At 40.1% G+C, this 15,915-nt stretch overlaps 1 protein-coding gene across 2 annotated transcripts in view; it reads right to left on the minus strand.

Annotated features, from left to right (window-relative positions):
- adam11 (ADAM metallopeptidase domain 11) overlaps window positions 1-15,915 on the minus strand; it is a 65,585-nt gene that overhangs the window by 24,747 nt on the left and 24,923 nt on the right. For both annotated transcript variants that reach the window (XM_017704543.2, XM_017704542.2), the window contains exons 8-14: window positions 11,444-11,507; window positions 8,399-8,514; window positions 5,785-5,859; window positions 5,107-5,178; window positions 3,770-3,936; window positions 3,119-3,203; window positions 2,404-2,494 (exon numbers count right to left, since the gene is read on the minus strand). In XM_017704543.2, coding sequence (XP_017560032.1) covers window positions 2,404-2,494; window positions 3,119-3,203; window positions 3,770-3,936; window positions 5,107-5,178; window positions 5,785-5,859; window positions 8,399-8,514; window positions 11,444-11,507 — 670 coding nt within the window. The remainder of the gene's footprint in view (window positions 1-2,403; window positions 2,495-3,118; window positions 3,204-3,769; window positions 3,937-5,106; window positions 5,179-5,784; window positions 5,860-8,398; window positions 8,515-11,443; window positions 11,508-15,915) is intronic.

A 15,915-nucleotide genomic window follows, 5' to 3' on the forward strand; every position in this document is an offset into this window, starting at 1 on the left:
TGTGCAGCAGCAGATGAGCTGTCGTCTCTGACTTTACATCTACAAGGTGGACTGACAAGGTAGGAGTGTCTAATAGAGTGGACAGTGAGTGGACACAGTGTTTAAAAAGTCCAGCAGCACTGCTGTGTCTGATCCACTCAGACCAGCACAACACACACTAACACACTACCACCATGTCAGTGTTACTGCAGTGCTGAGAATGATCCCCCACCCAAATAGTGCCTGCTCTGTGAGGGTCCCATGGAGGTCCTGACCACTGAAGAACAGGGTAAAGGGGGCTAACAAAGTATCAGAGAAACAGATGGACTACAGTCTGTAACTGTAGAACTATAAAGTGCAGCTATACAGTAAGTGGAGCTGATAAAATGGACAATGAGTGTAAAAACGAGAATGCCTGATTGGTGTAAGTAAACATGGCTAGCAGGTCAGGTGCCTAATCAGCCAATCTGGCCACTCTGGGCTTGTGTTTTATTGGCTGCAAACAATAGGCCTCATTCACCAACTGTAATAAGAAATTTCTTCTTAAAACTCATCTATACACTTTTTACGACAATTCTGATATTCACCAATGTTTTCTAATTTATTCTTAGGTAAGAACAGAATCTACACACAATCGAGAGCACAAAGATATGAACAGTTCCACAGTTTAAGAGCACGTCATGAATCTGGTGTAGACTTTTTCTTAGGACTTTCTCAAGAACAAATGAAGAAGATATGGTGAATGAGGCCCACTGAACTAGAAAAGCTGATTTAATGTCAATTATTTATACGATAAACAACAGTTAAAATTTCATGATCATGAAATCCCTCACTACAGACAACTGGTTCCATTCACCGGCACTGTGAATAATTCTGATTCAGCGAGTTTCTCGCTTCACAGCAAATCAGTCTGGATGACTTTGTTCTCATCTTAATAATCTAAGTATGCAGTCAGTGGGATTTTCTTTCAAAGACCAACTACCATTTGCCACTCTTTGTCAGGGTTCTTGGATAACAGACACTGGACATCATGAAAGACAATCATAGAAAGACTGTCCATTAGCTAGGCTAGCACTAATGTTATCTAAGTTATGAATAACTAATTGTCAGCTACCTAGGACTAATTTTACAGCTAAGGCCCAATCCCATTTCACCCCTACAACTTAGCCCTCTGTTTTGGCTACATTTACACAGCAGGTAAAAGTGCCCCAAACTGATTTCCTCACCAAATCCGATTTTTTTGTTTGGCTGTTCACATTATCTTTTAAATGTGATCTGTATGTGACGTAAGTCTGAATAGATCAACTCCTAAACCGACCCACATACGCAAAAGAACAATGCTTCACGTAGCTCGTCCAGAGGTAAACAATCATGATAGCCAGCGAACACCTGTTGCTCCTGGAGCTTCAGTTTCATCTTGCAATGGTTGACAGCTTGGCTTATAACTCAGATTGTGTTCGAGTTCGCCGTAAAAAGGCCACGTTATTTGGCCAAGGTCACTTCTTTGGTTCGTGTCCTCGGATTCTTTCAATTTTTTTGCCTCGGCCTCCTCCGGCTGCGTTTGGCCGTTTCGTTCTAAACCTCTTCGAACACGGAGCGGTTTGATAAATCTTTTAATTTTTTGGTACAGACACATCAGCCTAAATGTTTGAGTCCCAGCAGCACCAAATTATGACGAATGTTGAGTTGGATTGACGTAAAAGTCGAACTAATTCCGATCTGGCTGTTCAGTCTGAGTCGCAATGCTGCAGATAGGATATGGATCGGATTTCAGTGTCACATATGAAAAAATTGTCAAATTGGGATTGAAAATGTCAGATTCAATGTGTTTTTTGCTGTTTACACTGCCACACAGAGCCACATCTGTGCCACATATGAAGAAAAAGATCAAATTTGGGCCACTTTTATGTACTTTGAGTGTTATGAGAAAAAAAAAAACAGGGGTCTCATTTGAGAGTCCCATTTCGTAGGGAACCCCTGTAAATCAGGTCCAAGAATTGGATTGGGCCCAAGTTATTAATAACATGGTGAAAAACTAGCCAGCACCATCATTAGCTGAGTTACAAATAGTGTGGTGGAAATAACAGCTAATCATTTGCCAGATGAATAAAACCAGCAGCTCACCTGTATTAGCAAATCAGGTAAAGTTACATAATGAAAATTCTGATTTTAAGCCACTCCTGGTTTATGCAGACGTCACCTCATGTGACAAACCTTACAGTCCCAAAACCTTTCTGGACATAAGCTGGTTAAACGAGCGAGACAGACAGAAACTCCCTATAAGCATGAAGAAGAACCACCGAAAAGAACTACGACTGAAAACCAGAACCCGTCCTCCTCTGGGCCTCCCACGACGATATTCACTGATTCAGTCCTAATATTTCCTCTACACAGAGGTGTTAGCTGGCTGTGCTACTGTTTTACCTGCAGTGGCGCGTTCTTTATTCCACATCATGCCCAGATTCTGCCCTAAACTCTGGCAAAGTGTGATGGCCATGGGTCCAACGTTTCCATACTAAACACACAAGCACAAAAACACAGAACATTCAGGCATAAACTACTGCTGCATTCAGAGGGACAAGGCAGCGAGTTAGCAGTTTAATGCTGTATAGGGATGAGGCAGCGAGTTAGCAGTTTAATGCTGTATAGGGATGAGGCAGCGAGTTAGCAGTTTAATGCTGTATAGGGATGAGGCAGCGAGTTAGCAGTTTAATGCTGTATAGGGATGAGGCTGTGAGTTAGTGATTTTAGTGATTTAGCTGTATAGGGATGAGGCAGAAAGTTAGCAGTTTAATGCTTTAGCTGTATAGGGATGAGGCAGTGAGTTAGCGATTTGGTGATTGAGCTGTATAGGGATGAGGCTGTGAGTTATCAGCTTAATGCTTTAGCTATATAGGGATGAGGCTGTGAGCTAGCGATTTGGTGATTTAACTTAAGGATGAGGCGCTGAAGTAGCAGTTTGATGCTTTAGCTATCCAGGGCCGAGGCAGCGAGTTAGTAATGTGCCGTGTTAGCTTGTGATTAGGCAGTGTATTAACAATTTTGTGAATTAGCTAAGAACACAGCAGCGAGTTGGCAGGTTGGTGAATTAGCTTTCTCGGGAAGGGGCAGCGAGCTAAAAGTTTGGAAGGGGTCTTACCTCATTGACTCCACCTCCTCGTGTCGGAGAGCAAATGCCCTCGATGTAGGCTGTGCCACTACGGGCACTGTGGAACGTACGCCCCCTACAGGAAGAATCACATGTCAATGATTTCTTGCTCGAAGCACCAGCCGCTTAAATTCCTTTTAACATAACAGAGCACTGGCTGGACAAACCAGGTGCTGGATTTTGGGGTGACTGAAACAGGTTTAATGAACATATATATGACATGTATAACGTATTTATTTTTTAATATGATGTATAATAAGTATTTAGACATTTGATCAATTGAGTTTATCATTATTTCATTGTAAACATTGCTTCTAATCATTTTTTGGGCAGAAATGTGAAAACATTGATTCAAAACCTAAGCAGGGGTTAAACTGGGCTGGAACAAGCCAACACACTTTCTGTAGCATGATTATCTACCACTATGTAAGCTTGCTTAAGGAAACTGCTTAAACCCCAGGAGCAAACAATCCGGGTCTGCTGCAGATTACAACAGAGTAATGATATATAACCATATAGTAATAAACAGAATAGACTGCAGATGACTCTGATAGATCTAAGCAGTGCAGTAAAGTTAAAAGACAAAACAGTAACAGGTTGTTCTCTGTTCTTTGTGTAGGTGGTGTTTGTGTGTAGGCTCACGATAAGAGGTGTGCGGCGTCACTCTTCTCCTTGATGTTCTCTCTCCTGTACTTCATAAAGTCACGCAAGGTCATCAGAGGGTCATCTCCAACTGACACCATGTTCTGGGATGACCACGTTTCCATGGCGATGAGCACAATCCGAGTGTTGAGTTGTTCTTTGTAAATCTAAAATGTGCAAAGTGAAGGCGCATCAAAATCGCGGTTCACAATCTGAATTGTTTCCTGTGATTCTCTAATCTTCACACAGCGGCTGCCCAAAGACTGGACACACCTACAGTAGAAGAGCTTTTCTTCTAGGTTTTTTATCACTGGAGTTGGCGTCTTGAACTCTAACGACTCGGTTCTAAGTGGAACTCTAGGATCTCGAACTCAAAGTGTTTTCCCTCTATGAGGAAAGTGAGTGACGTTTTTTGAATAGTCGTAACTAAACCGTTCTGAACTTGATAGGTTTTGTCTTACATATACTTTCCCTTTAATGTTACTTGGTCCTCTGAACGATGATGTCATTAAGGAGCTGGGATGTTAATATTGCTTCATTCAAGCTACAAGCTAACACTTCTGCTCCTCACATGAGTGTACATTAATCCTGTACTACTCTGTAACAACACCAGCTCCTCAAGTTGGAGCCTAAAACTGCCAACACAACTAAACTACCTCATTTGGCAAAGCTTGCTGGGGGATTCTGGAAAGATTTGAGTCTTATGGCGGCATTTTCAGTGCAAAGAATGCAACAGAAGTGACACGTCATGGAGAAATCCAACTACGGTATTTGGAGAAGTTAGAATATACAATTTTACTATTTTCCAAGTTTCAGGATAATATTGGGGACCAGTTTGGGGACGGCCCCTTCCTGTTCCAACATGACTGCATACCAGTGCACAAAGCAGGTCCATAGAGACATGGATGAGCGAGTTTGGAGTGGAAGAACTTGACTGGCCTCCACAGAGTCCTGACCTCAACCCGACAGAACACATTTGGGATGAATTGGAGTGGAGACTGTGAGCCAGACCTTCTTGTCCAACATCAGTGTCTGACCTCACAAATGCTCTTCTAGAAGAACGGTCAAAAATTCCCTTAAACACACTCAAAGTTTGTGGAAAGCTTTCCCAGAAGAGTTGGAGCTGTTACAGCTGCAAAGGGTGGGCCGACATCACATTAAACCCCATGGATTAAGGATCTCATTCAAGTTCATATGCGTGTGAAGGCAAACGAGCGAATGCTTTCAGCAATATAGTGCAACATCATCAACCAACTTGGAAGCATTTCAGCAAAAGCCATTACATCAATATATCTTTACAATAATGCAAAAAATATTAGTATTAAGTTCATACGCACTGCATCAGCCATGTTGACGACTGCTTTAGCAAAGTTGCGCGTCTGAGTGGTGGATCTGCGCATCTGAACAAACTAAACAAGAAACGGAGAGTATCAGTTACTGCAACACACACACACACACACACACACACACACACACACACACACACACACACACACACACACTAATAGACATACACAAAATATACACACAGACACAGACATTAATACAAAGATACAAACACAGACACACACACACACACACACACACACATTGATACACACCCACACACAAACATTCTAATACACATACACACAAATATGCACATCACATATAAAACCAAAACACACACAAAAAAGCACACAAAAACACTCCCCGAAACGCATGCACACACAAACATTCTAACCCATACAAATACACACACACACACACACTCTAATACACACAAACACACAAATATGCACACACCCACGCATCACATATACAACCAAAACACACAAAAACACACACACCCTGAAACACACGCACACACACACACACAAATATACACACACACCCACATGTCACATATACAACCAAAACAAACACACCCCGAAATGCGCACACACACACACACACACACACACACACACACACACACACACACAGACGCAAAACACTCAGACACAAACAGACACACACACAGTGAGCTGTGTTACCAAGTCGTAGTCGTTGACCACCAGCAGCTCCACGTATTTGGTCTCAGTCTGGACAGTACGCTGAGGCCTCCGGATCTACCCAGCAAACATAACATACAGAAAAATGGACAAAAATACATCACACAGCTAAAAACAGGAGGAATGACACAGGAGTAGTGCCTGAATTCTGTCTGTACCTTTGTTCACTGTATAGTGTTACAACAGTGTGTCACAGGTGTTAGAAACTACAATCAGGTCTAATACAGATCACTAAACAGATCAACTCAGTTTCAGGCACAAGCATGATGATTTATAGGGCTGGGATGATAAGCAATTTTAAAAAAAGGGACTAAATTATTCATTTATATCAGTGAGTGCGTTTACATGAACTCTATAATCTGATTATAATCAGATTTCTGCAGTTACCTGATTATTCAAATGGTCATGTAAACATCATACTCTGATCTAGAAGTCGGATTAAAATCTGATAAAGCTGGATTTTAGCTCAGGAATCAGATTTCTTAATGTGTGTAAACTCTTACTCTGATTTCTTTCGGATTTCTCAGTCTGCGTATGCGCGAGATCAGACTGCAGTTCCAGAAATAACCAAGTAGCTATGCCACGAGACACAGCAAAACAGTTTTGAAGCGGCGCTGAAGCAAAACACGAAATGATGCATGTTCATATTTTCAGGTAAAGTGGCGCAATGTTTAAAAAAATACGAAGCTCAAGTTTTATGTTACGTTTACATCACATCTTTTTCTGTGAACTCTGATCTAGAAGTCGGATTAAAATCTGATGAAGCTGGATTTTAGCTCAGGAATCAGATTTCTTTATGTGTGTAAACTCTTACTCTGATTTCTTTCGGATTTCTCAGTTTTATGTTACGTTTACATCACATCTTTTTCTGTGAGTCTATTGGCTGGTCACAAAGCAGAAATACGATTACTGCCTGACTCAGGTAGACCTGGGGTTTCTCCATTATCTGATTAAGTGCATGTAAACATGTTGATCGAATTACTGACCAAATCAGATTTTCTGCAGTTATCAAGATTATGGAGTGCATGCATACGCTTTGTTTTTGTTGAATAACAACAGGAATTTTACATCATTAAGAATAATCCAAAGCCTCTGAGTTTAACAGACCAAAAAGATTTTTTCCCCCAAAACTAAAGGCTCATTTTGAAAATGTGCACCAGTAGCAGCAATGCCTGTTTTTAAGGCTCTAAAAATGGGCAACTTTGCTTTGCTTAATGGCTCGATTCATCTATTTTGTCCTTCTTTGTCCTTTTCTCACAAGTGTTTCACAAAAAAAGGACTGAGCGAAAGGTTTCAGTGCATTAAACACAGTATCTGCGTTTTCTGTTCATAAACAGTGTGAAAACAGCTCAGAACAACTAAACAATGAACTACAATCAAGAGTGAAAACCGCCATTTCTGATGCTGTTCTGTTGTTTTATTCTCAACAATCAATTCTCAAGTCAGACCAAAACTGGAGATTCAGATCACACAGAGCACTCACGCTTACAAAACGCTAAATTGTACTCATCAACGATTTACCAGCACTAACGATTTAGTGGCAATTTGTGGCAAATTGGTGGCTGTAAGCTTACATTACATCTTAACTGTATTAGCCTTGAAACTTCAGGGCAAAGCTAAAGAAGCAAACCTGTTTGGGCTGATTGACCATATTTGGGTACCAAGATGTAAACACTACATTTTATCTCATTATAAATAAGTGTCAGCAAAACATGTATAAATGAATATGAGAATGTGATCGAAGCATCTGACAGCACTCATCTATCTAACCAACAAGGCAACCCTGATTTACAAGGTCCCTACCCACCCCCTTCATTCATCATTCCAGTTGCTGCCATCGGACAGGAGACTTAAGGTCCCACTGCTGTGAGCATTCTAATTAAGGACATAATAACTAACCCCCTACATAGTTCATGTGCACTGCTGCTGTAAGTGTTTTTAAATGTTTTATGTGTCTATGTATGTATTTCTGTGCCAGATTGCCAAAGTCAAATCTCCATTTCATGCAAATTTAATGGACAAAGTTTTCTTATCTTAACTCTGCTAACACGGCTATTACTGCTGACTGCTTGAGAGGCCTATATCTTATGCTTATTATGACATCTGCTTCTGTTTAAATATTAAAAACAGTCTTAATTTATTTTTATGACCACTTTCCTGATTATGTTACTGAGCCTTTAAGATTGATCTATGTAAATGATCTCTGTTCTGATTGGCTGCCCAGTGTTGAGGCTCAATCATAGAGCAGTCCAGCTGAAACACTCCTTATAACTTCAGTGTGAATGGGAAGAGCTAAGCTGCCACAGGCTGAACAAGTGTATATATGTAAATGTGTTTTTCTTTTTTTCATTTTTCACAAAACAGTGAATTTAAAATGGGCAGCTGAGTTCTCACGTACCTGGACTGCACACACTGTGGAGAGAAACATCTCTGGTTTTAAACTCCTCTTTCGACTGAGCAGGTTTCGATAGGCTAGTTTTCCATGCCATGCTTGTGTGTCAGTGGATGTATAATTAAACGATTCGTTTTAAGTCATTTCTTTTCGAGCTGCCAACTTAAACAGTTCTTCCATTCAGAGTCTGAGAGAAATGCTCACCTGCCTTTTGGCCCGTCTCAGCCCATAGGTGAAAGTGGGCTTGCCTGTCTCCATGGAAACCAGTGTGTCATCTTCAACGACAGAGTCACTTTCAGAGTCACGGGACACAGTGCATTCTGGGACAGAGAGAGGGGGGGTTGGCCTGCTGTTAGAGGGTATATACTGCACCAAACAAAAAGCATCGCGTCATCAGTTTTCAGCCAATCAATATATTTAAACATATATATTATTGCACTATGATCCATGAACAATCACCAAACTGCAGACAGAAAGAGAGAGAGAGAAAAAAAGAGAAAAGGAGAGGGAGAGAGAGAGAGAGAGAGAGGAAGAAAGAGACAAAGACAGAAAGAAATAGAGAAGGTGAGGGTGAGAGAGAGAGAGAGAGAGAGAGAGAGAGAGAGAGGAAGAAAGAAAAGGTGAGAGAGAGAGAGACAGAGAGAGAGAGAGAGAGAGAGAGAGAGAGAGAGAGAGAGAGAAAGACGGAGAATTTGAGGGTGAGAGAGAGAGACAGGAAGAAAGAAAAGGTGAGAGAGAGAGAGAGAGAGAGAGAGAGAGAGAGACAGAGAATTTGAGGGTGAGAGAGAGAGAGAGGAAGAAAGACAGACAGAAAGAGAGAAAAGGAAAGAGAGAAAAAGACAAAAGAAAAACAGGAGAGGAAGAAAGGAATACAGAGAGAGGAATAGAGATGAAGAAAGGAAGAGACAGAGAAGGAAAGAGACAGAAACAGACAGAGAAAAAGAAAGGAGGAAGAAAGGAAGTGGCAGAGAGAAAGACAGAAAAAGAGAGAAGGAAGAGAGAGAGAGAGAGAGAGAGAGAGAGAGACAGACACAGACTACACTACACTACATATTTAATAGAAGCGTTACTGTGCAAATTAAATACAGAACTTTTTTGTAAACAACAAGTTAAGCTGCTTACAATAATCAAGATTTACACTCAGATTTATAAAAAACTCACATAATCTATTTCTAGTAATTTATTGGCAAGTTCTCCACCTAAAAACCTGATCACCAGTTTTAAAATGTGGTGCCTTCTGGATATCAATTCCATTCATATCCTTTCTTCTGATTATTAATATTATTATAACTTGATTCTGGATATTCATTTTACGGTAACTGCATTATTAAACATGGAATAAAGTCATCATTTTATTATATTATAACATTATAATGTCAATGTGGTTTAAAAGATTACTGAGTCAAAAATCTCTGAACTTGAGATGTGACTGACAAGCAGAGCTTTAGCTCCTAAAGAAACAGGTAAGCGGCTGGTCAATACAGTGTAGCCCAAAACTGCATTGATAAGTTTTAATTAACATTAACAGTTTTAATTCCTCAGTGGTGTGTTTTGCTCAATGGGTTTGGGGCATTTCTGCATGAAGGGCAGGGAAATATTTCCTTTGAGTAAAAGCAGAGCGAGTAAAGCCAAGCAGCGTCTTCAATCTTGTCCACGGAGGAGCAGGTGTGCTGAGACACTGCCCTACTTACAGTCCTAATCTAACACACCTGGCTGTAGGTGTTTTCCCCACGCGCTTGCACTGTCTCATTAGCTGGACCAGGTGTGCTAGATACAGATACAGCTCGAACTCTTCAGCATTTCTAGGAACAAAATCTGCTTTTAATACTTTGAGAATACATGTGGTGGCTTCTATGAGAGGGGGAACTAAAGGGAAAATGACCCCAAAATTCCAACATTTATTCAAAATTTCTGAATAATTCAGTCCTTGAGATGTAAACAAAGTGATTTGACATCAAATGCTTCATTGCAGAGAACCTTACAGACTTCTTTACAACAGATTTCTTTACAGTGGAGGTGACAGAAACCAGGGGTCACCATGTCAACAACACAAACACAGCCATAATATTTACTAAACCCGCCAGTGAACCTACACGTATCCTCTGAGTTTTATATGTAATGCCGACGACCGTAATATAGCAGTAAATCTAAAAACAGCAGGTAATAACTATGTAATAACTTTATATGAGGGAGCTTTTAGAGGTGGACATCTGGTTCCTATGACCACTACTGCAACAGTTCTGAAAATAAGCTTCTCCAGAAGAGGGCATTTCACACCAAACCTCTCTGAACGACATTTGTTTACATCTTAACTCATTAATTTGTCACGATTGGCCCCTCCAGGTCCTGTCCATGTGTTCATGTTTTGGTTTAGCCCATGTGTGTTTGTTTTGGTTTAGTCCCCTTGTTTCATGACTCCACCCCTAAATAATTAACATTAATTGTTCACCTGTGGAATGTTCCAAACAGGCATTTTTTTGAGCATTCCTCAACTTTCCCAGTCTTTTGTTGCACCTGTCCCAACTTCCTTGGAACGTGTTGCAGGCATCAATTTCAAATTGAGTGAATATTTGCAAAAAACAATAAAGTTTATCCATTTGAACATTAAATATCTTGTCTTTGTAGTGCATTCAATTGAGTATCGGTTGAAAAGGATTTGCAAATCATCGTATTCTGTTTTTATTTATGTTTTACACAACGTCCCAACTTCACGTGGTTGTACCTATAAACATGAATAAAAGTGGATCACATAGCCAAAAACAGTTGTACTTTTGTCCATGTCTCCAAGTTTGTGTAATGCTAACTTGGTGGCTATTAGCTTCCATTATTTGTTAGCTACGTTAGCCTTGTAGCTCAAGTGCAAAACTAAAGAAGCTTCAGGTATCAAACATGGCTGACTTTGGTAAGAAGACAACCATGGAAATTTGACTGACAGGTGATATCCTGTATAAATAAAAATAATGAGTGGCCACAACTTAGTAAGGTATGGGAACAAGATAATTAAGTCATGGGCACGACTTAGTAAGGCATGGGAATGAAACTCTAATCCTGGGCCATGACTTAGTTATGCCATTGCCACGCCTTACTAATTTGTGTCCACACTTTAGGATCTTGTTCCCACATGTTAAGAAGGTTAATTCTATTTATACAGGATGTCTCCAGCTTTGCTCTCTAGATTTTTGGCCCAACTATCATTATTAATATACAGTATCTTGGATTTGAAAACACAAATTGCTGTGTGTGTTTTACCTGGGCAGCGTGGCCTGGTCAGCTGGACATCAGGCATCCTGTAGACAACATGAACGTTCTGCGCCTGCACACACCAGGACAATGGAAGGCTTGTTAGTCAGATTTCACTACAGTAGCAACACTGTACATAGCGCTCTTAAATGGAGCCTCTTATGAAGGCCTCATAAATACTGCACTGAGGCTTATGTTACAAACTGTGCCTCACGCTAGTCAAGCGATAAGTGGCTCCTCGGATGACTGAAGAGGTTTAAAGCTCACTCTTGGCCTGATTGTTCACTGCGGTGTGAAACAAAACAGTGAGGCTTTGGGAAATTGCGCTCTTTGTACATTTGAGCAGTGCACAAATAAGTAATTGCCATATACATAATGAAGTTGCATGATGATAATCTGGTGGAAATTAGCTTCCAGTACTGTTAGCTACATTAGCCTCATAGATTGATACCATACAGAACCACATTCCAAACATAATAGCCGACAGGTACAGGTGTTTTGCTGTTATTCACAAAGGGTTAGCCATCCTTAAGCAAAGTAAAGAAATGAGACAAGTGAGAAAAAATACTTGATTTTTGTCAGATGATCTGAGTGCAGTTCAGGTCCCAGCTTGGCCAACTACCTAGAAGGCCATCACAGTTAGCTACATGATAAGTTACATAAAGTGACACAAAGGTGATGATTTTTTAATGTTTATGTTTAACATAGTTTCCTAGCTAGTTGGCTGACATCCATCCGGCCTTCTTGCACTCAAGCTTAGGCCTTTCTTCCTACTGGCTGATGTGGATGCTAGCATTTTGATGCTAATACATTTGACTACCATGACTGTAAGGGCATAATTTGGCAAGAAACTTTTTAATCAATTTATCAATCAATCACTTTGTAATCAATAGATTCATGCGCCCACCAGTCCATCAGTACAATCAAACACTAATTCATTATCAAACCACCAGTTCATTTGTCATTTATTCATACACAAATCCATCCATCCAGCTACCGATTTATCCATCTGTCCATTTACCAGTGTATTCATCCACCCATCAATTCATTCATTTATCCAGCTAATATTTCCATCCATCTACCAATTGGCAGTCCATCTATCCATCCATACAGCCAGCCTTCTTATCCATTCATCAATTAATGAATTAATCCATAAATCATTCAATTTATTCATTAGTTCATCAGTTCACAGACACTTCCTCCATTCATCAATCCATCAATCAACTCATCTAACCACACAACAATGCACGTCCATCCACCTATCCGTCAGTCCACTAACTCATCCACCTCTCCATCTGCTAATTTATCCATTCGTCCACCAGTTCATCAGTTCACACAGCAGTTCGTCCATCTTTTCACAAATTCATTAATCCAATCATCCACCCATCCATCCATTAATTCACCAATTTTTCCACACACAATCCATGCATCAATTCGCCCACTCACCCACCAGTTCATCAGTTCACACACAAATTCTTCCATCATCCCAAAAATAGTTGTACTTCCGTTTACTACTTCATCTGGGTCAGTTCAACCTAAAACATACTTCATGATAAGCAACTGAACTATTCCAACACAAATCAGTAGTTTGAATGAAACAATGCAAAACAAAACAAACAGGTCAGCAAGTATTGAGAATACGGAAGTATCTGCGTTCAGTCCAAGTTACATTTTGTAAAAGCAGTATTCAGAGTACAGTTAGTTTTTTTTCTGTTTTAGGAGAATACTTTTAAAATTCTCATTTACTACTTTAAAGCTATATGTTATGTGTAATCTATTTATTTCAACTGTTTATTAACTATTTTTAAATTCCTGTTCCTGCTAAAGCCTGAGTAGCCTGATAAATCAATGTGATCAGTTATTAATCTCAGTGTTACTGAGCTCTGCTAAAGCCTGAGTAGACTGATAAATCAATGTGATCAGTTATTAATCTCAGTGTTACTGAGCTCTGCTAAAGTCTGAGTAGCCTGATAAATCAATGTGATCAGTTATTAATCTCAGTGTTACTGAGCTCTGCTAAAGCCTGAGTAGACTGATAAATCAATGTGATCGGTTATTAATCTCAGTGTTACTGAGCTCTGCTAAAGTCTGAGTAGACTGATAAATCAATGTGATCGGTTATTAATCTCAGTGTTACTGAGCTCTGCTAAAGCCTGAGTAGACTGATAAATCAATGTGATGATCAGTTATTAATCTCAGTGTTACTGAGCTCTGCTAAAGTCTGAGTAGACTGATAAATCAATGTGATCGGTTATTAATCTCAGTGTTACTGAGCTCTGCTAAAGCCTGAGTAGACTGATAAATCAATGTGATCAGTTATTAATCTCAGCGTTACTGAGCTCTGCTAAAGCCTGAGTAGACTGATAAATCAATGTGATCAGTTATTAATCTCAGCGTTACTGAGCTCTGCTAAAGCCTGAGTAGACTGATAAATCAATGTGATCAGTTATTAATCTCAGCGTTACTGAGCTCTGCTAAAGCCTGAGTAGACTGATAAATCAATGTGATGATAAGTTATTATATTGAGAAGCTGTGAAACAAAGTAGGTCCTGAGAGCCAAAATAATGTTGAGAATTTTTTTTTCATGAAACATATTTACATGAAGAAAACTGCCACCAATAACAGCGAGGAACAGTGTGATTTAAATAAAAATTACAACTGTAGATATTCCCCATGTGCCTCATCAAAGTGCATAAATGTATTCTAACTGTATTCTGAATACATACTTTTATATGTGTTGTAATGAAATATGTCGCTGCTGTCGGGACAAAATCTTGTTTTTCCATTTTTGACTAAATTTGAAATCGTCCGTTTCCTTTTACACTGTGTATAAATTTCATGAATGGACCAAAAGAACCGGCCCAAAAGTACCTGGGAAAACATCTCGTTCCACTGACTTACATTGAAAATAAAGAAGGTTTTAACCCTTCTGCTGTAAAGTCAACATTTTGGAGATACAAGGTTTTGTTCTATTCAGCCATCACTACTTTTTCAAAGTATTCTGCCCAACCCTGGTTGTTGGTGTGGCTAATCAAAACTAGGCGCGTTGGAAGAGACAATGGATTTGCCGGCATGTAGAACACGAGAAACAAAAGAACTACAGTTTCTAATTGGGTTGAATGGAATTTGCCAGCTTCTGTAAAGCCAACTTTCGCAAAACAAGTTACAAAACAATGCATTTGTGGGCGGAGAACAAATAGGTCAACTCCTTCCACCAATTTATCCATCCACACACAAATACATCCATCCGTCTATCTCTTCATCCTTCCCTCCATCCATCCATCTGCCTGTCCCTCCATCCAGCCATCAATCCATCATTGTTTCAGGCTCTAGAAGGCTTAAAGTAGTAAAGCTCTTCCTCTCCACACATTAGCAGTAGCGTGTGAGTCCTCAGCGTCCCACAGGGCCATTACATCAACCTCACAACGGCACGATATATTATTCATCCACTCAGCCAGACAGACTGAGAGAGAGAGAGAGAGAGAGAGAGAGAGAGAGAGAGAGAACGAGCATAACAACATGACAACAGCGTTAAATACTTTATGAAAATGACCCATCAAGTCATAGCGAAGGGCAGCAGGGAGACGTATGAGGGGGTGGGGAGGGGTACAAACGGAGAGGTATAAAGAACAGATGTGAATGTAGGACACTGATACTGCTCAGAAGGAGAGAGAGAGAGAGAGGTAAAGAGTCTGAATGGAAGAAAAGAGAGAGTGTGAGAGAGAGGAAGCGATATTGATCAATCCATTATAGCATAGCGATGGAGTGCTTACATTACACTGTGTTTGAATGGAAAAATGCTCTGCCCTCTGTTTGTCTCTCCCTCTTTCTCCCTCTCCTCTCCCCCACCTCCCTCTCCCTCCTTTCTTGGGTTAGCTCAGAGGTCACGACTTTCAAACGGCAGCATAACGATGACTCTGCAAAAATACACTACTGGCCAAAAGTATGACAACAGCATTTTTCTTCAAAAATGGTTGCAAAAAATATGGTACAGTTAAGGGAAATTCCACCAGGTTTTCTAAATTTCTGAATAATTCAGCCCTTAAGATGTAAACAGCATCAATTACAGTGATTTGATGTGAGATTATGTAGAGAAACTTACAGACTCTGACTTTTTTACAGTGGTGCTGATAGGAACCAGGGGTTGCAATGTCTACAGCACAAATATAGCCATTTTATTTAGCATTCAAAACCAGCAGTGAACCTACACAAGTCTTCACACGAGTTTTTATATGGAACGTTGATGATGGTAAAATACACATAAATCTGAAAAAATCCATTTTCCTTGGCGACTATGTTTCCTCACACTGCCTTGTATGTATCTCTCCGCCATTAATGTATTAAAATAAATGGATTAAAAGATATTTCACGCCAAAACCTTATCATAAAGCATTGAGTGTGTGATTATTCAAAGGGTCATGTAAACACCATACTCGGATTTCTCCGTCTGCGCATGCGTGAGAACAGATGGCCGTACTGGA

Source organism: Pygocentrus nattereri, chromosome 13 (assembly GCF_015220715.1).
Source record: "Pygocentrus nattereri isolate fPygNat1 chromosome 13, fPygNat1.pri, whole genome shotgun sequence".
NCBI lineage: Eukaryota > Metazoa > Chordata > Actinopteri > Characiformes > Serrasalmidae > Pygocentrus > Pygocentrus nattereri.